Here is a 23,185-nt window from a genome sequence, read left to right on the forward strand (position 1 = left end):
CCAAGGGCCAAATGCTCAGGCCTAGAAAATGCTCAAGGTCACGGCTAGCTGGCGGCTGGCACATGCCACGCAGATTCCTTCCAGAAAAGTCCATTTCAGGTCCTGGGATAGCTCAGGTGAGAAGTTGAACAGCCCTTCTGTGAAAAGGGAGGAGACAGTGAACCTGCCCAACCGAGTACCTAGACCAAAATTCTCTTTGCCCCCCAAAGAGGTCAGATGTTCCGGGAAATTTATAAGAGCTACTGGGTCTGTTCCATCTGCAGCTCCTGTCCCCACCCCCAGGCGCTTGCTCAGGCATTGCACTCGATGATTTTGTTATTCTCTAGAGAGGAAAAGTGCAGCGGGCGGGGGCGGCTGAGCGCCCCCGTAACGCAAGCTGGGTGGTGGGGTATCCATGTTCACACACCTCCGGGGCAGAAGAGAGACATCTGCGCCCGGGCTGCAGGACTGAACGCCTGAAAGTGCCCTGGGGGCAGAGCCACCCGGGGCGCTCGGGCAGAATGCAGGGTGGGGGGGACTGGAGATGAAGCATCGCGGAGACGAGGATAAGAGGACCCGGCAGAAAGGCTGGTGGAGGGCCGTGCGGAATGTCAGCGGAGAGGACAGTACCACCCATCCCAAACTTTCACAGACCCGGGGGCCTAGCAAGGGAGAGCCAGGCAGAAGCACCTGCCACTCCCGCAGCCCCGCGCGCCCAGCTGCAGCGAGGAGGGGCCGCACGCAGCGCCGGCTGGACGCCGGCGGTCCCCGCTTCGCTCCCACCCGCGGGGCCAAAGGGCCGCCAAAGGGCACTGAGCGCCGTCCACGGGAGCAGCCAGATCTCGGGGCTCCAATCTGCACGCAGGCTGCGAGGAAGGGGGATCCAACGCGGACTGGGAAAGGAGAAGGGAACTTGACCTCACAGCCGCGCCCAGCCAGGTGGGGCGGACTGGACATGCCCTTGGGCAGCCCGAGGGCGCGCGGGCTGGAGTCAGGGAGGCTCCAGAGGAAGTGAGTGCAGAGATCTCCACGGGCTGGAGACATCGGATTAAAAAGAAATATGAAAAGCAATGCAAGCAGCCGCGAGAGCCTGGCAGTTTAGAAGACACCCCTCCCCACCAGGAGGACGACAGTGACACGCACTCGCGAAGACGAAGCGCGCCTGGGCGGCCGCGGGTCTGCGCGGAGGAGCCTCCTGCCCAGCCTGGGGCGTGCGTTCAGACGCCGACAGCAACGGCCAGAAACCGAGATGCGCCGCGCAGCCCCGGGACGGCCCCTGCTGGGGAAACTCCGGGGCGGCACCGCGGGCCGCTGACCCCGCGCGGGTCCGAGGGGTGTGCCGCGGCCCCGCCCGCCTCCGCCCACTCCCGCGTCCGCCGCGCGCCCCTCCCCGCGGCGGCGGTGGCGGCAGCGGCGCTTGCTGGGGCGGCGCGGAGCGGCTCGCCAACCGCCGGTGCCTGCGCGCTTCAGGCTGCTTGGGGAATTCACTTTGCCGTGTGTACGCTTCTGGGTCCTCAGGATTCTTCTGATGGCTTTCTGTCTCCGGCCCGGTTCTTCCTTTTAAAAGGAAAACTTTACTGCCATTTCCCTCTCCCCTTGCAGGAGAGGATTAAAAGTTCCAAGAACTGGTCCGCCCGTGCCGCGCGGGCGCCGGGACGGTGTGTGTCGGCGGGGGTCTCGTCCCATCATGTGCACCAACATAGTTTACGAGTGGCTGAAAGCGCTGCAGCTCCCGCAGTACGCGGAGTCCTTCGTGGATAACGGCTACGATGACCTGGAGGTGTGCAAGCAGATCGGGGACCCGGACCTGGACGCCATCGGGGTGCTGGCGCCCGCGCACCGCCGCCGCATCCTGGAGGCCGTGCGCCGGCTGCGGGAGCAGGACGCCGCCGCCGCCGGCCTCTACTTCACGTTGGAGCCGCAGCCTCAGCCCGCGCCGCCCGGGCCGCCCGCCGCTGCCTTCTCCACCGGCCGCCGGGGGGAGCCGTACGGCGGCCCGGCCCAGGGCACCCGCGGGGACCCCCGCAGCCAGACGACCGCTCCCCTCGGCAGGGAGCTGGTGAGCTACCCCAAGCTGAAGCTGAAGATCATGATCAGGGATAAGCTGGTCCGTGACAGCATCCACCTGAGCAAGCCTCCCTACTCCCGCAAGGTAAGGAGGCGCCGCCCGGGTGGCTCTGGGCGCGCAGCGGGAGGGGGCGCGGCCCAGCCGCTCCAGCCCAGGCTCGTCAGCCCACTCCAGGTGACTGTGGGAAGGCAGGAATGCTTTGGGTATCTGAGGTTCTCTTCTACGTTCTTTCTATATTCGCTCTTTATTCCTCCCTTCCTGGTGTCTAGCGGTTTAACTTGATCTTGGATCCAGGTGTTAATCCTAAACGAGGGCCAAGTCTCCGTGCGGTCTCCGTGCGGTGCTCACCTGTCAGGAACTGGACTCATGGTGCTTCTCCGAAAGCACAGGCAATCCTGATACCCTGTTGTAGAGTTGGCGTCTGAAGGGTACCCGGAGAATGGTTAACGTCTACATTATTTCCCGCCTTCCGTTTCCTCTTTCTTCCCCTTACCTTTTGGAGACACTCCCAAGGCAAATTGGCGCACTCTTTTCTTGGAAGAGTGAGAATTCATGCTCTGCTGTCCTCGATCCCGTAAAACCAAATCCCAGCACTGCTGCACATTTGAAAAGTGAACGGGCACCTGGATATTCTGGTGGAAAAGTTAGCAGAACACATGTGAGTCCACTTGGGATACATTTCTTCAGTTTAAGTTTAGGGAGGTACTAGGTGCTGAAGACTGGGTGGCACGGGCTACCGAGCGTGAGCCGTGACGACTGTGCTGAGTCACCAGTTTGGTGTAGCAGCAATCCTGAAAAGGTGAAGAAGGTCCGACTGCCACTTGTAGAAAGTCTGAGTGGCCTTGCCTTTGCGAGAGAAGGACACAGCACAAGGAGGTGTGATTTTCAGGACCCAGTGAGGAATTCCCTGGGCAGGGAGCCTCAGGGAAGGAGCCAGAAGTATTGGCAGCTGCTCTGTGCGGAAGGCAGAAATGTGGATTTGGGCGTTGAATAGTTAAGTAACAGAAGGTCTTATTTCACACCAGAGTTCTGCCTCCAGCGGAATCTGTTCCACTTAGGTTTCTCCAGCCCTCTAGGTAGAGGGTCCCGACTTAAAAGGTAGAGGAGAGGAGGCAGTACAGGTGATCCAGCCTGCCAGGTGTTACCCAGGATAAGGGCACCTCAGCTGGAAAATCAAGGCAGAGCGAGCCCCCCTCCCCCCTCTGGGGGGCTCTTACACAGCACCCTCCCAGGGAAATGCCCATCATCCAAATGTGTGCTCATCCTGGGCACACACATTGCTTTTTTATAATCATGAGTACAGGTTCTAATGTCTGGGATTTAAGGAAGTTTCAGCAAAAACTTTGTAAAAAATAGGTAACAGTATCTAGGGTGGACTAGAATAAAGGGTTTAACATTATCCGTATGTTATTTTGCAGAACAGATAGGCAATTCAGATAACCTGCTTGTGTTTAAATTTGTTTTATAAAAACTATATAGAAGACAGGTTTGGAGGACAGTTTGCCTCAAATTAGACACATGTCCAGTTACCCACTCTGACTGTGTTACTGATGTGTGCCCAAAACAGGGGAATGGAGAGGAGAGCATAACTTTCCAGGCTGGTAGAGTTAGAGTTATGTCTAAATGTGGATAGAGGGACTTGACCATCAGTGTAACAGCTCATTTCTGGAGTCAGCAGGTCAAAGGAGTTCAAGGTCAGACTACTGTGACTTCTAGCCCAGGATGTGAGGTAGGTTTAGGTTGAGAGAATGTGAGTGCCTGGGCTCATGGTAAGTTCAAGTCCTGGCCAGAAAGGGAGGCAGAGAACAAGGGGTGTCATTAGGATTTGCTTATTCTTCAGGAAAAGAAATGTGTAATGGGACTGGGAAGGCAAAGGCTGGGGGCGGTAGTGTTGGAGTTGAGAGTGGTGTATTGGAAATAACACATTTGGATGATGATACTTAAAAAGACAGGCCTAGATATCAAACATAGAAACTGAAGAAGATTCCTCAGTGGAAGAAGGTTGATTCCGAGGACAGGAAATATCTGGGCATAGGCTGTGGTCTGTGGATTCCTGCCCAGATCAATGCATAATATGGCCATGCATTTGAGTGAGTGCAATTTATAGAAGAAAATTTCACCTCGCATTGTGATGCCACTTATTTTCCATGTAAATAATTGTTTCAGTCAGCATCTATATAAATCCCCTAACAATAATGTTTGAAAAATAAAGATAGACTCCCATTCACGTTCTGTACATATGTAATGGGGACCAAATAAAAAATGGAGCTGACAAATTTTATTGTAAAAAATATTCTGTTAGTGCATGTTTACATATTTGTTACAAGAAAAACAAACACTGAAATTGAAACTAAAATATGATTAATGTACCCAAACTGAGCATACACGTGTATAGTATCAGATCATATTGGTCATTCTGAGTTTGCTTATTAAGTTTTGCATTTTTAATTCTTTCAGAATTTGTTTTCTGATGCAGCTTATGTTTTTGCAAACAATGCTAGAACTTCTTCTTTAAAATGTGATCTATGTTATAATTTCTCCAGATTCCTTGGCTCTGTCATGATCTGAATGTGTAGAGTTCATTATACGCATTTGGAATTCTACTTGTTAGAGAAGGCCTCACCTTTCCTTTCTTTCCTTTATGGGCATTTGCATCTTGATCCCTGTGATTTTTTGCACTTTGATGAGAATATTAGATGGCTTGAAAGTGGGTTATACAAAGGGCAATCAAGGCAGGAATAGCGAATCTTTCAGAGGAAAGAAAGTTGAGAGATTTTCCCAAGACTGTAGAATTTAGGATTTGCTATGGTGACATTCCTGTGCTACAGTGGTATGTTTCTTAAATCTTATCATCAATTCCACTTCCCCCTCCTGGGGTGAGTTAAAATGTAAATTAAAAGTAAGTTTCACTTTGTTATACAAAGGAAGTCTGAAAACCAGGAGCTGGGAAATAGCACCTGGACTCTGGTCCCTCTCCTGCTCTGTATTTAGCTACTCTCTGTGGTGATTGCTACCTTAGTGAGATGAGGATAAAGTGTTTTCATAGCAAAGGGATTAGGCAAAGCTTTCCATACATCATTGAATTACTTTACCAAGCTTCTCTCTGCCAAAGCCTTCTGCTAGGCTCCAGTTTACTGTGGTTGGCGGGATGCAGAAGCCTTGCCCTCAAGGGACTTGGGTTCTAGCAGGAAAGACATAAAGGGAATGAACGATAATGATTGTGTGATGACTGCTTTGATGGGGAACATGCTACCATGGACACGTGCATGCAACCCAGTTTGCAGGAAGGTGAGGTCAAGGCAGACTTTCCAGAACTGGTACTTAATCTGAGAACTGAAGATTGTGTGGGTTTAGCCTGAAGAAGAAGAGGGTCCTAGGAGACAGGTGTTCTAGTCGGAAGGGACAGTGTTTGCAAAAGCCAGAAAGGGAGGGAGTTTAGCATGCAACAGGAATTTAAAGAAATTTAGCCTGGCTGGAGCACAGAATGCTGGGAGGAAGTGGCAAGAGATGGATAGACAGACAGTGGCTGATCTTGGATGGCCCTGTCCTAGTTAGGAGTTTGGAGTGTATCCAAGAAGGGGAGCTATTGATGAGTCCTGGCCAGAGGCAAGGTAAACAATTAGGAAGTCACTGAAGTATCAGAAGAAATTTGCCCACAGCCAGGACTGTGTGGTAACAGTGGGAGAGGAACAATGGAGGTGATTGAATGACAGAATGGACAGAACCTGATGATTGTTTAGATGATAGGGGTCAGAGGGGAGAGAGGTGAGGATGACTTGCAGATTTCTGGTTTAGGATTATAATGCCATTCCCTGAGGTAGGGGACCAGGAGAAGAACAGATAGAAGAAAGATGTTGCTTTGTTTTAAACATATACTCTCTGCCCGTGGAATAGAGGAACATAGTTGTGTAGGTGGCATTTGGAAATTTGGCAGTGGAGCAGAGGAGAGATTCTGGGGCAGAAGGTCTAGATTTGGGAGACATCAGCACATTGCAACCATGAATATGAATGGGCTGTTGAGGGAGAAGAGAGGAAGGACCAGGACAGGATGCTGGGGAACACTGGGATTTAGGAGATGAAACTGACAAAGAAGAACCCAGGGGGGCCCAAAGGGGAGTGGAGAGGTAGGGTAGAGGTAGGTAAAAGTGGTGTTCTGGGAGCCGGTGCAAACAGTGAGGCTATAAGGAGGAGGGACCGGTCAGGAGGGCACCTCGTGGTCCAGTAGGACAAGAACTAAAGTGCAGTCATAGGAAGTAGCAAACTATTGGGGACCTCTGAAATAGCAGGTTTAGGTGATAGGACAATGAGAGGAAGTAGGAACAGGGAACACAATCTTTTTTTGGTGCTTGTAAGACTTTTTTTTTTTTTTTTTTTTTTTTTTTTAGAGCAGTTTTAGATTCACAGCAAATTGAGAGGAAGATACAGAGAGTTACTATATACCGTCTGCCCCACACATGCATAGTCTCCCCCATTATCAGCATCCCCCATCAGAGTGGCACATTTATGACAATGGATCAGCCTGAAACCGGAAAAGCCAGTGTTCGCGCTGTCACTACCAGAACCAATAAGTAGCGATAAGGATTGAATCTTTATGGGCACTTTATTCAGACGGCCGGCAATCTGAGAGGACAGCATGTTACATACCCTTAAAAGACCATCTTACATCTTATCTCAAGCCAACTCTTTATAAGGAGAAGGAAAGTGTAGGTAAAGGGTTTGGAATTCAGGAAAAAGTAGGTAAGAGATTTGGATTTCAGGGAAAAGGTTAATCAGATAAAAGCTGCAGTACTGTGAATTTCTGAGCACCCCTTCACCTGCCGACCAGTGAAGCCTTGCCCTCAAGGAACTTGGGTTCTTTCTCTGCATCCTGGGTGGTGGATGTCCTCTCCATGGAGCAAAATGACTCAGATACTGTCATGGTCGCTTACAGTCCTCCTGGGGCACAAAAGTTGAATTGCATTGTGTCTCCTGAAATCAGGGCAGGTCCAGTCATACATTCCAGTTCCTGAAACAGTACCTTTCTACCTGCATTAATTGCCAAGCCTATCCTATAAATAAAAGGGTAATATGCAAATTGACCCTAATGTACACTGACCACCAGGGGGCAGACGCTCAACACAGGAGCTGCCCCCTGGTGGTCAGTGCACTCCCACAGAGGGAGCTCTGCTTAGCCACAAGCCGGGCTGACGACGGTGGTGGCGGGAGTCTCCTGCCTCCTCGGCAGCGCTAAGGATGGCCGATTGCGTCTTAGGGCTCCTGGGCTGTCAGAGGGATGTCTGACTGCCAGCTTAAGAGGGCGCATTTAACTATATACCCCAGCTAAACATTTTTAATTTCTTGAGTTCCCCCATCAAACCTACATTATTGGATTATAATCATCTATAAAGTCCATAGCTTACATTAGGGCTCACTCTTGGGATTGTGCATTCTGTTGATTTGGAAAAATGTATAATGACATGTTTCTATTATGTCATCACACAGAGTATTTTCACCCTAAAATCCTCTTTGCTCTGACCTCCCCCTCCCCCACAAATTATTTATCTATTCTCTCCATAGTTTTACCTTTTCCAGAATGATATATAGTTGGAATCACACAGTATGTAGCCTTTTCAGAGTGGCTAATTTTCTTGGTAATATGCACTTCAGTTTCCTCCATGTATTTCCATAGCTTGATAACTCATTTCTTTTTTTATTTTATTTTTTTCAATTACAGTTGAATAACTCATTTTTTTTTGAGCATTGAATAATATTCCATTTCCTGTATGCACCAGACAATTTTTTTTAAACAAAACTGGGCTGAGAAGGTAGAACTGAGGCTACAGCTGGAGAAAGGAGGGAAGAGTCTTGTGGATTTGTATGGTTTTTCTTTTAAGGATAAGAGAAACTGGAATATGTCGGGGCATGTCTGGGAGGCAACTGAACAATGTTTCTATCTCCCTTCCTCTCTTTCTAAAAAAATCAATAAAAATATATCTTTGGGTGAAGATTAAATTAAAAAATATATAAACATTTCAGAATCTAGATATTCAAAATTAGCTCACTGGGTCAATGATAGTGTTTCAGTTACTCAAAACATTTCTGAAACTGACACCTGCAGGACACTCTTTAGAGCATCTTGAGTAGTGGCAAGCCTTCCTTCTTCTAAGGTGGATCCTGTTTGGGGTAAACAGCTAAAGTAATTTGGAATCAAATCTGACAATTAAGAGTAATGACATTCAATAATATGTAAATGGAAAACAGAATCTGACAATAAGATGAGTATTTTTTTCTGGTTTGACAAACTGGCTTTAGATTTTATGATATTTTGAATCCTTTTCATACGTATGAACCCTTAAAAATATGCTGTTGGTGTGTATCCATGTTGCTAATATGGAATTCCTCAACAGTCTTTTCAAAATAAAAAAGGCAATTCCTTGTGTATTTGTAAAGAGCAAGGCACTAATCTTGGACTCTCCGAATAGATAGTTAGTGTAAAGGTGACTGTGGCCCTAAAGGAGATGAATTAGGTAAATTGTGCCCAGCTATTAGTAAAGCTGCAGCACTTGATGGGTTAATCTGGATTTGGGGAGTCTCATGGTGTTCTTTGGCTTTTCATTGGCTTGCCCTGAGCTTTGAAAGCTCTCTTTCCTACATTTCCATCTCAGGTCTTAATGAAGTCATAGTTGTGCTCATTCTTTCATCCTTACATTTGAGTGGGGGAAAAAAATGCTAAAAACAGAGGTAGCAGCATTAAGGATGCCCTCATTACCCTTGCCAGCTCTTAGGTAGTTGTGTAAGGTATACCATGAAAAATAAGAAATAACATTGTTTAAAAATATATTTTTATTGATTTCGAAGAGAAAGGGAAAGGGAGAGATAGAAATATCAATGATGAGAATCATTGATTGGCTGCCTCCTGCCTGCCCCCTATTGGGGATCAAGCCTGCAATTGCAACCCGGGCATGAGCCCCAACTGGGAATCAATCCCTGACCTCCTGGGTCATAGGTTGATGCTCAACCATTGGGCCATGCTGGCTGGGCGATTTTGGTAAAAAAAATTTTTTTAGTTGATGTAAGTGCTCAGATCCTGGTTGACCAGAAATACGTTCTGAAATGAATTTTCTTGAAATAAGGTGACTCAGATGACATGGACTCAGCCAGGGCTGGTCCTTGACATAAATAAGGAGTATCCTAAGATATGTGGAAGAACATTGCTTGTGGTGAGGGGAAATTCACCGGGAACCATGATCGTCATAGCTTCTCAAGGTCATGACGTTTGCAGAAACACTATCAAGTCATTGGGTATAACTAAGCCTTATTATTACTACTCTTAGCACTTTTGTTGAAAGGCTTTTAACAGCTATTTTCTAAGTGCTATGAAAAAAAAAATGCTATTTCAGATCAACCACTAATTTGGACTTGGAGAGGCCTGGGAAGTGGAGGAAGGGAATCCTTGTTTTCAATCAATATAAAAATGATTAAGGGCAAATAACTGTGGGTCATGCCAAGAGGAATTTCACATACAATCTCTCTTATGTTGAGGCTAAGTGGCATCTAATAGTTTAAAGAGTTTTCATTATTGCTTCTAATTGAAATAAATGGTCTAATGAGTTCTAATAACCTTACTGTTTTGTTTCTGTAAAGTTATAAATATAAAAAATAGATACACTTCATTTGGAACATGTCAGAAAGATAAAGAAAATAATTTATATATATTCTTTGTTTACCAAAATCATATGAGCAGATTTTTCAAGTTATAAGGTGTTTTCCTTAGAACATAGGATAACTTTATAATAAAGTTTAGAAGTGTATCTACTGTATCTCACACCAAAAGTGTATCCTTTTATAACATCCACCTCTACTTGACAAAATTATTTTAAATAATAGTCAAGGAATAATACACAGTAATTATTTTCTTGATATCTTCTTTAGTTTTAAAGCAATGAACAATTAAAATAAAGAATGTATTTCAAGTTTAAAGCATTTAAATTAAGTAAAAATATTTCATCTATGAAATAGACTTTGCATTTAATCAAAGTAAAGCAGTACACCTTTCACTTTGTATTATTTCACTGTCTTGAATTTTCAACACAAATAAAACTCCAAGTGGTCGCATAAGAATAATAGAATTTAAGTAACTGGAGTTTTGTTTCGTTGCTTTGTTAAATCATGGTGCTGGTATTGTTTGCTTCACATCTGTAGTTAAACTTAGGAATATGTAGTACAGTGGGGGAGACAGGACCACTTTTACAAACTTGTTCTTGAAAAGGACTGTTGTCACCAAGTCTGTGGGTTGATCCAACTGTATAACTTAGGAGTTTCCTGAATTAATTCCCCTGTAGATCTCAATGCTTATTCAAGGATAGGCGATAAAAAGATGCTAATTTGACGCAAATACACACACATACCATCAAAACTCAACTGTAACTGTGGCAATGAGAATTTAAGCCAGCGAAATGTTGTTTTCAGGGAGGAGTATTTTATTACTGACATTGTTTAGCGTTGGCTGTCAGCCAAGCTTATGACTTAAAGTTTTATTTTAGATGGAAGGACCCCTTTTCTATCTGCGAACCCTTTCCTTTGTCTTGTCTTTGGGAGACTTCAGAAGTGTGATCATATTAGTTTAAGAGAAGTTATTTCTTCTGTGAAATGGTGCCAGTATCTATCTCAAAAAAGTGTTATAGTATGAATTAAGTGGAATAATGTTTATGAAGTTGCTTTGTAAATTCTAAAAGAACTTTGATTTAAGGTGTTCTTATTGAATGAACAAATCATTATGTTTGTAATAAAAAACTGAAAATATTTCTGATTGAAAAATAACACTTAGTTGAGAAAATTTGTAGAACAATGAAGCAGATCAATTAGGAATTTAAAAAGTCTGCATCATAATTTCTAACACTACACTGTATTTCTATAAAATCACTTATATGTACAAATATCTGTCTTGTACATGTACACAGATCTGGTTTTACATTGTAAGTGGATAAGGGAAGGCTATTCCTATGCTGGCAGATTGGCAGATATCACTTAAAATGATTTTAATACTAAGACATATTCTTAGTTTAGTGTCATAATTAATTTAATTATTTTATTGGGTTGAAACCTTACCCATGCTATTATTGATTACTAGAGGCCCAGTGCACGAAATTTGTGCATGGGTAGGGTCCCTAGGCCTGGCTGGTGATCAAGGCTGATCTGGGCCTTCAGGCTGCTGGCTGGGGCCTTCCTTCCCTGGCTGCCAGCCACTGGCTGAGGCCTTCCTTCATTCCATGCCGCCCTCTGGTGGTCAGCACATGTCATAGCAAGCGATCGAACTGGTGTCCTGGTTAAAATCCCAAGGAGACAGTTTGCATATTAGCCTTCTATATATATATATATATATATATATATATATATATATATATATATATATTATACTTTATATTTGAAAATGTGTTTGAGAAATAGTATTTCATCATTCTTCAAATGAGTTTTCTTAGAGTACCAGTTGAGATAATTTCATATTAGTGGCTTTTTATATTTATGTATTATCTGTTCATGCTGCTTGCCTGTTTTTTTTCTATTGGTGTCAGACTTCTTTCAGTTGCTTAGCAAGCGTTCTTTACATGTTAAGCAAAATAATCTTTATTGCACAGAGGTTGTAGAGATGTTTTTTCTGGGGAATGTGGCGATACCTTAAGAGTTTTACGAGATTTTAGGGGGGAGGGAGGATGTCCAAAATTTAAACACTCTTACATATTCCACCTTATCAATAATCTTAGTTATTTCCTCCAAACTGAAGGAATATAGAAGGTACAGTCTCAGATAGAATTGAGCACGAATTCCTTTTTATCAATTACTTGGACAGGTTATTTAATCTTACTAAATCAGAGTTGCCTCATCTATTAAATGGGTATAATATTATCTATTTCTGAAGGCTATTGTGATGAATCAGTGAGGCAGTATATGTAAAGGGATGCATAGACTATCTGACACAAAGTAGTCACTCAAAACTTCTTGCTAATACTTGTAACATTATATATAACCTAATGATTATGAAGTTATTTACAATGCAAACACATTGTCTTAAATTGTTAGTTCATGTCCTTGCCATTCTGTTGATATTATTTTTTCATAATTTCAAAAGCTCTTTAAATAACAACATATAATTTTTTTCCTGGTATAACCATTGAAAATATTTTGCTGCCCTAACTGGTTTGGCTCAGTGGATAGAGTGTCGGCCTGCGGACTGAAGGGTCCCATGTTCGATTCCAGTCAAGGTCATGTACCTTATATGCAGGCACTTCCCCAGTAGGGAGTGGGCAAGAGGCAGCTGATCGATGTTTCTCTCTCATCGATGTTTCTAACTCTCTATCCTCCCTTCCTCTCTGTAAAAAATCAGTAAAATATATTTTTTTTTAAAAAAAGAAAAGAAAATATTTTGCTGAGTTTGTCATTTGCATCCTATGTTTTTCTTTTCTTTTTTTCTTAGTAGAGAGACAGAGGTAAGCAACCTATATTTTTGTGATTACTTTTATCCTTTTAAATCCTTTCTCTAGTCCAAAATCAGTTACTACTTACTTATATCTCCTATTATTTTTTTATTTTATTTCTGCATTTAACTCTAATCCATTTCAAATTATTTTGGCACATGATTGAAGGGAAAGCTCTGATGATATACAGAATCATATGGACAACATAATTTTATCACCTACTTTATAGGAATTGTAGCTTTTATTTCTGTATTCTAGTCTTATTGCTTTGGCTGGAATTTTATACAGCAGTGTTAAATAATAATAGTAATGACATAGCCTTGTTTTATTCCAAATTCTAATGGCAATGCTCAGGTGGTTTGTTGTTATTCTGCTATTGCTTGCCATCTTAAGATATTCATGATGTTAAAATGGCATCTTTGATTTCCTAATTTTTAGGCATTTTTACTGGGAATAGTTGATGCTACTAATGTCTTTTTAGCAACTAAAAATAATTGAGTCTTCTTCTTACTGGGCATTTCATTGTTACGTTTTACATTAAGAGATTTTCTACTAGTAAACCATCCTTACATAGCTGAGGTGAAGTAAACAATGAAATGATGTCTTGAGAAGTGAAAGGAGGAATTTTGTAATCTTGCTCCCATATCATCCTGACATTCTTTTACATTCCATGTTCTTTCTTTCATGAATAATGTTTGACATTATGTTTGATAACCACTTTGACAATTGCCATGATATATGGCAAAGTAGGTTTACAGTTGCGACTACGCAAAACAGTTTCTTCTTATGTTACTTATTTATTAATGATTGTATTTTTATCTATATTATTTTGTATTCTTCATTATGATTTATCTTTTAGGCAATGGTGGCTGCTAATTTACCTACTTTTGCCCACCCCTGTGTATTACAGTTGGCTCCCTGTGGACAGCTTTTTGGAAGTTGCACTCTGTCACTATAAGCACAAAGAGGCAGTGACTGCTGTGATATGTGGGGACTTAGCATCACACCCTTGTTGCTCAAAAGGCAACAGTCACATAGTTGTGGGTCACAGTTTAGTTTTCTGGTTCGTGCAGACATTTTGGTTTTGAACCAGAGGGCAGAGACTTTGAAGGGGGTGAGGGGTTAGTTTGAATCCCTATTGATCTTACTGTTTTCACAGCGTCCTCCCACTCTTGCACTCACTGCCCTCTGCCCCCCCACTCCCCATCAGCTCATCTGCTCGCTCCTGCCCCTGCCCCTTCCCAGGCCTTTCAGTGGAAAATACAGATGGGGCCAGATGCCATGCTGAGTTCAAAACCCGTATAAAAGCAATGGAAGTGGCATTCATCTTAATTTGAAGGTTTGGCTTTGCATAGAAACAACAGCCCAATGTGTAACACACATAAAACTAAAAGCCTCTGTTGAAATATAATTATAACAAATCTTTGGTTTACATTTACACATTTGTTAATAGGTCAAATGGAACGTTTTTTTTTTTTAAAGGTCACTGAAGCAAGGATTAAAGATGGGGTACAGGAATGGTGCATGGCTGGAGAACATACCCACAGCAGGTGCTGAATTCTGCTGAGCTTGCAGAAATGGAGGCATCCCAAGTTCCCCAAGCTAGCCATCAATCATGCAGTAAAGATGTAGCTACTTTAAAGGAACCATGTATCAACAGGAATGGAGCATTGCTGGATTATGAAGCGCTCCTCTGGGAAACCCCTGATTGACAAAAGTCCGTACTGCATTAAGTAGCAGCAATATTTTCATAGCCAGGATGTAATAAAACCATGGTTAATCTTTATGAAGAGAAAATATATTTTACGTTAAAAAACCAGCAAGCATTCTGGGACTCGCTTTCTGCAGGATCTGGTTAAGGTGAAAAGTCACTCTACGTAAATGTGAGAGAAAAAGTCATTAATTTGGTGAGTTGTTCATTGCATCCAAGGTCTGTGCTCTAGTCACTGTCGTTTATAAGGCATCTGACGAAAGGATGGAATTAGTTGCTCTTGGGGCTCACACAAACTCACTCTACCTCTGGCTTGTTTAGGCTTGTACAGTAGGAAAAAATTCAGGATATGCATATTGTATCCATTATAGATTAGAGTTGAGCCAGAGGGTATGCAAAGTAATTACTCTTTTGAGATCTACTTCATTACAGAGAGGTGATGGAGAGCTGGAGTTAGGTTGGTGCCATTCACTTTGAGTTTTACTGCTGTGTCATTTTAAATCAGAGATTTTACTGCCACTTCTTGGCATCGCAGCTTGAGCCAGTGTATTAATCTGATCCCTTCTATTGATATACTTACCTTGAAAACAGTGTTGGATGGAATCTTCTGATCTTCTCATGGTTGTTTATTAAAACACTGACAGTAACATGCTTGAACTGTTGAACCATATTAGTCCTGTTCTGTCTCCATGCCCCCCCCCCCAACATCGCTGTTTTGAGATTAACGTGCTAAATAATATGTATTTTAAAAGTGATTTGTGGGGAAAAGGGGAGAGTGATGGTGTTCGTTTGAAAGCAGACAGATAGAAAAAGCAAGGGCTCCTAGAACAGTGAGCTCAGCCTGTTTTCTGAAAACCTTTTGTTGTGCTTTGATTTCATTAATGGTGAAAATTAGACTTATTCTTAATTCAACCAGATGCTAATTACTTAGGAATGTTTGATATTCCTCTTCACAGCTGGAGGGGACTTCTCTTCCTGCTTGTACCATCTCCCTTGCTCTCCCTGTAGAGTTTTGAAAGCTAAAATATTATTTTTCATTCCCACCCAGATTTACTTATTTTTAGTTAGACTTGCTTCCTGCTGTTGGAGGCCTCTTCACATATAACCTAAGAAAATGGCTTTGAAATATGTAGAATAATAATAGTGGTAACAGTTTATATTATGTGTTGACTGCTTTACCACATTATTTCACTCAATTCTCATAACAGCCCCGGAGGGAGATGCTATTTTTGCCATCCTGGTTGAATAAATTAGGAAAATGAAGCTCAAAGAGCTTATGTAGCTTGTCCAAAGCCACAGTTAGCAGATCTCCTTTAGAATCCAGTTGTACTGACCCCAGAGCCCATGGAACCCATCAGATGCAATTCTGCCTGAAAACCTTGTGTAAAGGGATTTGTCTGTCCTCCAGTTGTGAAAAATAGCTGTGGGGAGGGAGTGGGTGACTTCCTAGAGATTTTAAATGAATTTGTGGATGTATTTGTGTGTGTGTGCACACACACATGCTCAGGATATGGAGACAGAGAAAAAACTAGAGACAGAGATAGAGGTAAAAACATCACTTGGATTGTTTCCAGATCCTGGCTTTTGTAAATAATCCTATATAATAAAAGCCTAATATGCAAATTGTCCCCTCAACCAGAAGTTCAAGTGGGAGTTCAACCGCTCGCTATGACGTGTGCTGATCACTAGGGGGCGGTGCTGAACATGGCAGGCGTCGGCGACACAGTGCAACCTCTCACTGGTTACCTGTGGGAGGGGGTGATGGGGATGGAGGTGTGGTGAGAATGCAGGGTGTCTGCCGAGCTCACTCTCACTCCCCCTGCTACCCTCCCCCAGGATGACACCTGTGCAACCTCTCCACTGGGACTGCAGGGACTGGTCGGGCTCCCCATGGCTTCGCGCAGGAGCTGGTCTGCGAGGCCGGCCAGGAGAGAGTGCGCTGCCTGCCTGGCTTCCATGTGGCACCACTGGGCGGCCCAGAGGCCCACACTGCATCCTGGCCCATGGTGTCCGGCTGAGCTCACCTCACCTCCACATGGGAACTTGGGTGTCATGACTCAGGCGGAGGGGGGTGCATTAGGGCCTGGGGGCCCAGGTGCTGCCCAGGGCCCAGAGGTCAGCTGGGACCTGCCCTTTCATGTCAAACGCTCACACTTTGATCGTCGGCCAGGCTAGGGACCGCACCTGTGCATGAATTTCATGCACCGGGCCTCTAGTGCTAGTAGAAACATAGGGATGCAGATATTCTTTCTGATTGGTGTTTAGGGACTCTTAGGATATATTCCCAGAATTGGAAAAAAGAATGCACTGAATTGGGAGAGCATATTCACCAGTGATACATACAATAAGGGGTTAATTTCCAAAAAATATAAAGAAGTTATATGACTCAACACCAGGAAGACACACAATCCAATTAAAAAATGGGCAGAGGACCTGAATAGACACTTCTTCAAAGAGGACATACAGATGGCCAATACACATATGAAAAAATGTTCAATGTCACTAATCATCAGAGAGATACAAATAAAAAGTACATGAGATATCACCTCACACCTGTCAGAAAGGCCACTATCAATAAGTCAACAAACAACAAGTGCTGGCGAGGATGTAGAGGAAAGGGAACCCTAGTGTACTGTTGATGGGAATGCAGACTGGTGCAGCCACTGTGAAAAACAGTATGCAAAGGGATAGAAACATCAACGATGAGAGAGAATCATTGAGCAGCTGCCTCTTGCATGCCCCCAACTGGGAATCGAGCCTGCAACCCAGGCATGTGCCTGATCTGGAATCCAACCCTGACCTCCGGATTCATGGGTCAATGCTCAACCACTGAGCCACACTGCTTGGGCTAAACACCCTGTCTTTAATACAGTTACCTTCCAAGGCACTGGAGGGTAGGATTTCAACATAGTAATTTTGGAGGGGACACAATTCAGCCCATAGCACTGACCTAAGGAGCTTTATCCATGCTATACCACCTGACATGAAGTCGTGTTGTTGGGGCTTAAGTCAGCCCGGATCACATGTGGTTGGAAACTGAGCTTCAATCTAAGACTTGAGGTGGCTAATTGCTCAGAAGCTGATGGAACTAGATTGTTGCCTAGTGACAGTGATCCCAAGTGAAGAGCTCACTTTCTAGCAAATCTAGGAGCAGTCCATATTAGTCATTTTAAGTAAGTTTGGAAACCATGACCATAAATCCATAGCACCATTGTATGGCATTTACTAGAGAATAACAAACTAAACAAGTGCTAAACCATTCAGTTAATGGGATCCCAGGCTCTCAAGTCAGATGCATGAGGCTCCCTCCCTTTTGATCTATACGACCTCAGGCAGATGGCTTAACCTTTGTCAGCCACTCTTTCCTTATCTCTAAAGGGCAGATAATGTTTCCTTCCTCATAAGATTGTTCTGAGGATTAAATGAGAAAAATTTACGTCAAGCACTTAGCATAGTCCTTGATATGTATGTAGTAAGCACTCAATAAGTTAATCAAATATGTATTCAATGTTAGCTATTATTAAAGATGAAAATGATAGATCTGTTCACAGGCATGTTAGCAATAGACTTGTTAGCAAAATATTAGTTTTTGCAGCCATATTTATGCAAATTGAATAAATCAGTTTTTTTAGTTGGCAATCATATGTTTCATATGTTTTAAAAATATGAGTATTATTTTTATAACCTTATCACATAAAGTGGACTACTTATTCTTGTATTATACTGTTATTGAAGACTAGCTTTTCTTGACTTTATTCCAATAATTTGATGAATACCAATTTACATTTAACTTAGGTAGATTTAGCTTCTGGAATTGGACATTTGATTCTGCTAGTAATATAAATTCTAAGTGTCTTAGTTATGACGTATGCACACAAATAAGTTATTTCTTTGTGATATTAAGATACACAGAAACATTGAATGTCATTATTGCTTCATTGTAGATAACATCATGGGAAGGTTCCAGGAGTTTTGCCTAAAGCAAAGGTAGTACTCAAAAAATGCTGGATACACTCATTAGTCATGGCTTTATTGGACCTCTTGTACTTCCTGCCTACTTTGTCTCCACGTCAGAGTAAAAGTGTATATTAATGCTTTTCATTTCACTTCTTTTGCTGGTACCATGCTCATCTTTAAAAATATCCAACAGAAACAAGTTGGGAATTTATAAATGCTTTGTAATGTAAAGCTGTTTTGAATATTATCATGAAATAATTCTTTCAGGGTTTTTCCAGTTTATACAATGAAAATGGTAACAGAGATACTTATGATTTATATTGCATGTTTAAAAGAAGAACATTAGTAAAAAAGGTTTATTAGTTTTAGAGATGGGTTGAGAGGACATTTAAAAATATCAGCCCTGGCCGGGTGGCTCAGTTTGTTGGTCTACACACCAAGAGATGGCAGGTTTGATTCCCAGTCAGCGCGCATGCAGGAGGCAACAGATTGATGTCTCTCTCTCTTTCTCCCCCTTCTTCTCTCTAAAAAATCAATAAAAGTAAAAATACTATATACAGTTGGGATTCTTCAGAATTTTTTCTTATGGCAGGCTTTTCTTTAAAGTGCGTTAGTCTTTACCATATACAGAAAGGTATTTTCCTGACATTCAGGTTCTGCTTTAAAAAAATGACAAACAGAACCATCCAACAAGCATATTAAGAGTCTTTGCCACAGGAAGGGCAATTGTTGTCTGTGTTTGAGATTTCACTTTAGTAATAATTGATTTCATATTTTCAACCACACAGAGAGGTGGCACGGGCCGGAATCGCATTAATAGGAGCGCACACACGTACATTGTACTTGTTGGCATTTACCTTGGAGCAGGGCCTGTGTGCAGCGTGCAGTGTGCAGGAGGCAGGTGCGGACAGCTTTTCCTAAGTGATAGACATGTCAGTTCTCATTACCTTTCTGTAGAGAAGTACGAAGTGAAGCAGCCCGCAGTGCCCTCTGGAGCCATCCAACTCCTTCCTTTAGTTGGCATCTTGGAGACAGGCCAGGCAGCCTCAACCCCTGCCTCCTCAGCCACAACTGGCTTGTGGTTTTGTTTTTGTTTCGTTTGGTTTTTAAATCTTTGTGGTTAGGGTTGAGGATTGTGTAACTGATTTAATAAGCAGAGCAACCTGTGAGATGCAGACCTTGCAGACAAAGGATTTGTTGTAAATGCTAAGCATCACCTACTGAAAGGAAGAGAGTGGGCGTGGAAAGTGGCTTGGGCTGGAGTTGAAGAGTTAGTGAGATGTGGGGCCCGGCCAGTGCTTCCCAAATACTGGGAGAGCCATGCTCTGGGTTCTGAGCTCTGGGCGTTTTGCATAATCAGACTTCTTTGCCATTTCTGCTGTTTAATGTCTTGATGTGTTATTCTGAGAACCACAAAATCATGGTACACATCTCCAAGTTAACCCCTGTCTGAACTCGACCTACTTTCCTTTACAATTAGCCTTATTTAAAATTGTAAACTACCATCTTTGACTACAGCCCTGTTAAAGAGTGTTCTGTCTATAAAACGTCTGCCTTTTTTTTTTTCCCCTACTGTGGATCCTTTCTGGCTTGAGAAGTCTATATAACAAAACCAGAATATATATTTCAATTATCCCAGGAAATTTAAACTTTCAAAGATTTAAAAAGAATAGTTTTTTTCTGTGTTAAAAAATTTAGGGATTAGAGAGGTTCTTTGGGCTCTAAAATGCTCAATTCATTTTTGTCCTAATATTTTGGAAAAATACTTTAATCTTGTTTATGTGAGTAAAGTCCAGTCCACATAGGAAATCTACATTAAAGTTATAATAGCCAGTTATGATTATGTACCTTGTAGGAGTGAATTTGGCAAAGCATTTAAAATATTCTGCCTGAAATTGCAGTATTTAATTATAATTTCATGTTATTAGCACGATAATTGCTGCTTTATCTGCTTAGTGCCTAAGATGTGAAGGCAGGCACATGTGATGCTCAGCTCTTTAGCCCCAAGGCCCCGCACCCAGCCAATATTGCCCTGAATGGAATGCTCACTAAAAGGACACTTGCCTCCATTTGCGTCTTATTCACTAATGTATACAAACGTATCAACCACCATTCATGTCAGAACTATACTCATTATTATAATATAGAAGAATTTAGTCCATGTCAGCAGAAGCATTCTGTGGGAGGCAATTGAAAAGTGGAATTTACAATAAGGCATATTATAGAGTTTACTATCCTTTTGTAAATGGTATGCTACATATTCTTCATGGCAGTAAAATTTATAATAAATATATGAATGTGTATGTTTACATATATTTCCAACCATGACCCCTGGAGAGCCAGCTATTAAATGTTCAGCAGCATCACACTGAGGCCTTCCTATTATGATAACTTTTATGATTTTGGGTAGTAAAGGTTAACTGACGTTTTTCTCGGCCGAGATTGGAAGAACAGTTATATTTGGCTTCCCATGGTATACAGCTGTGCGGTGCAGCATGGCCCAGGAATGGTCAGGCGTTGAGTAGGGAAGGAGCCTGGAAGCTCTGTCATTGGTAAGGTGAGCTCATTTAGAGTTCAGACTCCAGTGCAGGGCCCAGATGAATCCACTGAGCCCAGGGGTGGAGCAAGGTTTTATGAGGCATGAAGCTTTTAAAATTGAGGAAGGCCTTTTTTTAAGGAACAGAATATACAATTAGGTAAAAGGCCTGAGAAAACTCATGTAAGTAGCCCTGAGGCTTCAACTTCATGGTAGACCTGCCTTTGATCAAGCAAAGGGAACATTTAAGGGATCAAATGCAGGCTTTCAGGCTGATATTGGGAAGGGAGACTATAGGATTCCCAAGAACAGAGGGGTGGCAGAAGACAGAGTCACTCCAGGTCTACCAGGAAGAGCCCTATCTGAGAGAAACAGAACAAAAGGGTGTGTGTGTGTGTGTGTGTGTGTGTGTGTGTGTGTGTGTGAGAGAGAGAGAGAGAGAGAGAGAGAGAGAGAGAGAGAGAGAGAGAGACATTTTAAGAAATTGACTCACACAATTGTAGGGGCTGGTGAGTCTGAAATCTGCAGGGCAGGCTGGAGACCCAGAGAAGAGTTGATGTTGCCGTCTGGAGGCAGAATTCCTTCCAGATCCCTTCTTGGTGGTGGGGGTGGGGGAGGCTTTAGTCTTTTCTCTTAGGGTCTGTGGCAGGTTGGAAGAGGCCCACCCATATAATTATGCAGGGTAATCGACTTTATTCAAAGTCTGCTGATTTAAATGTTAATCACATCTAAAAGATACCTGGCAGCAGCATCTAGACCAGGCACCGTGGCCAAGCCAAGTAGACACATGAAATGAACCATCCACTCCCCAGGGCAAGTCCTTGGCCTGCACCAGCACGTGGGTGGGCTAGGAGGGCAGATCTCCACCTGGCCTGCAGCACCTAGGATTGGGGGGAATGGTTGTAAGTGAATAGGGTGATCAGATCCCTGTTCTGCCATTGGCTACTTTAGATTTGGGCTCTGAGGGAGGCAAGCCCTTCACCTTTACAGCCCGAGTTTTCTGCTTTATGAAATGAGAGCATTTGTAGAAATGTGCCATGTCAGAGGTGAAAGGACTGGGATTTGCAATGTTTCGTGTTTTTTTTTTTCTTGTAGAACACTTTTTGAGGCAAAATCTCATAAGAAATCCCAAAGCCAAAAAGATCATCAAAAGTAGCTTGTGTGTATGAGTTCTTGGGGTAAGGAACAGGAGTCCCCCTACCCCCCCACCCTCAAAGCCTGGGTAACTCTGAGGATCATGGATTGAGAATCACTGAACCCTACTTCCTCATCCTGGTTTTTTAAACCGCTAAATCAAAGTCCTGAGATCATAAAATGACAAAAGCATGATTTGAAGTCACATTCCTTCTAGCTGCAAAATTCTTTTTCTCTGTTGAAAGATGTGCCACTTGGCCTTTGCTAGTATTGATTTGCTTAAATGCATGTACGTTTTGACAAGTCCACATGAGAGCACCATGGCAGATATGACTCCACTGCTGGGGAAAATTCTAATGGTAACAAAGTCAGAATTCTGTAATTTAACTGAACTTCTATAGGCGTACAAAAATTTAATTTTTAAAGAATGTACGGAGTCTTTGTGTCGGTGTTTGTGTGCTTAAATTGCTTGGAGCCACATTGGATATAATGATCAAAATATACAATATTTAGGTCTAAATAACTTGAGTCCTAAAATTATGCAAATGTTAAGTATTTAGAATTATGGTCATTTTTTTTAATACTTCCAATACATATCTATGCTCTTTCTTGATGAACTTCTAGTGGTTGATAAGAAAAGACAGAAATTTGTGAAATATTAAATGTATAAGGTAAGTGATAACTAAGGCAGCAAAGATGGAAAATTGCGCTAGATTTTAAATGAACCAAGAGTTTAAAATAAGAATGAATTCTTCAGGATGGGCTGATCTGGGAATTTATAGCCTAAAGAATGGCATTTGAGTCCGGTCTGGATCTGAGTTGGGAGAAGGAGAAGTGGAGGCATTCCAGGAGACTGTAAAACACAAGCAGACGTATAGAGTAGGAAAGAAAGTTCCAAGGAGAGCAGGGCACTCTTTTTAAAGATAGTAGAAAAGATATATTTAAAATTATAAAGATACTCACAGGACACTAATGCCCATAAGGTGCCATTTTACAGTGACTAGAAATTTATAATGCATTTAACTTATAAAAAGACTTCTTATAGTGGCACAGTCTTATTATAAGAAAAATAGAGGCCCGATGTACGAAAATTTGTGCAAGAGTAGGCCTTTCTTCCCCTGGCTGCCAGCACTGGCTTCCCTCTGGCACCTAGGACCCGGGCTGGCTTCCCTCTGGCCCCGGCTTTGTCTGGTTTAATTAGTATATTACCCTTTTATTATTATAGATTGTTGGTTTCACGGTTGTAGCCTCCATTGTGGACATCAGGCAAATTAGTCATAGTAAGTATATAGAAACTTTGATTTTAATAGGATGATTACACTGCATGCTCAGCCATGTGATGTAATACA

General features: G+C 42.7%; 1 protein-coding gene across 1 annotated transcript in view; it reads left to right on the plus strand.

Moving 5' to 3' along the window:
• The first annotated feature begins 391 nt into the window (after positions 1-391).
• The window catches only part of SAMD5 (sterile alpha motif domain containing 5), a 46,755-nt gene continuing 23,961 nt past the window's right edge, over positions 392-23,185 (plus strand). The window contains exon 1 of the mRNA XM_036317662.1: positions 392-2,131. Within this exon, the coding sequence (XP_036173555.1) occupies positions 1,667-2,131 (465 nt within the window). The 5' untranslated portion in view covers positions 392-1,666. The remainder of the gene's footprint in view (positions 2,132-23,185) is intronic.

Source organism: Myotis myotis, unplaced genomic scaffold (assembly GCF_014108235.1).
Source record: "Myotis myotis isolate mMyoMyo1 unplaced genomic scaffold, mMyoMyo1.p scaffold_m19_p_7, whole genome shotgun sequence".
NCBI classification, from domain to species: Eukaryota; Metazoa; Chordata; class Mammalia; order Chiroptera; family Vespertilionidae; genus Myotis; species Myotis myotis.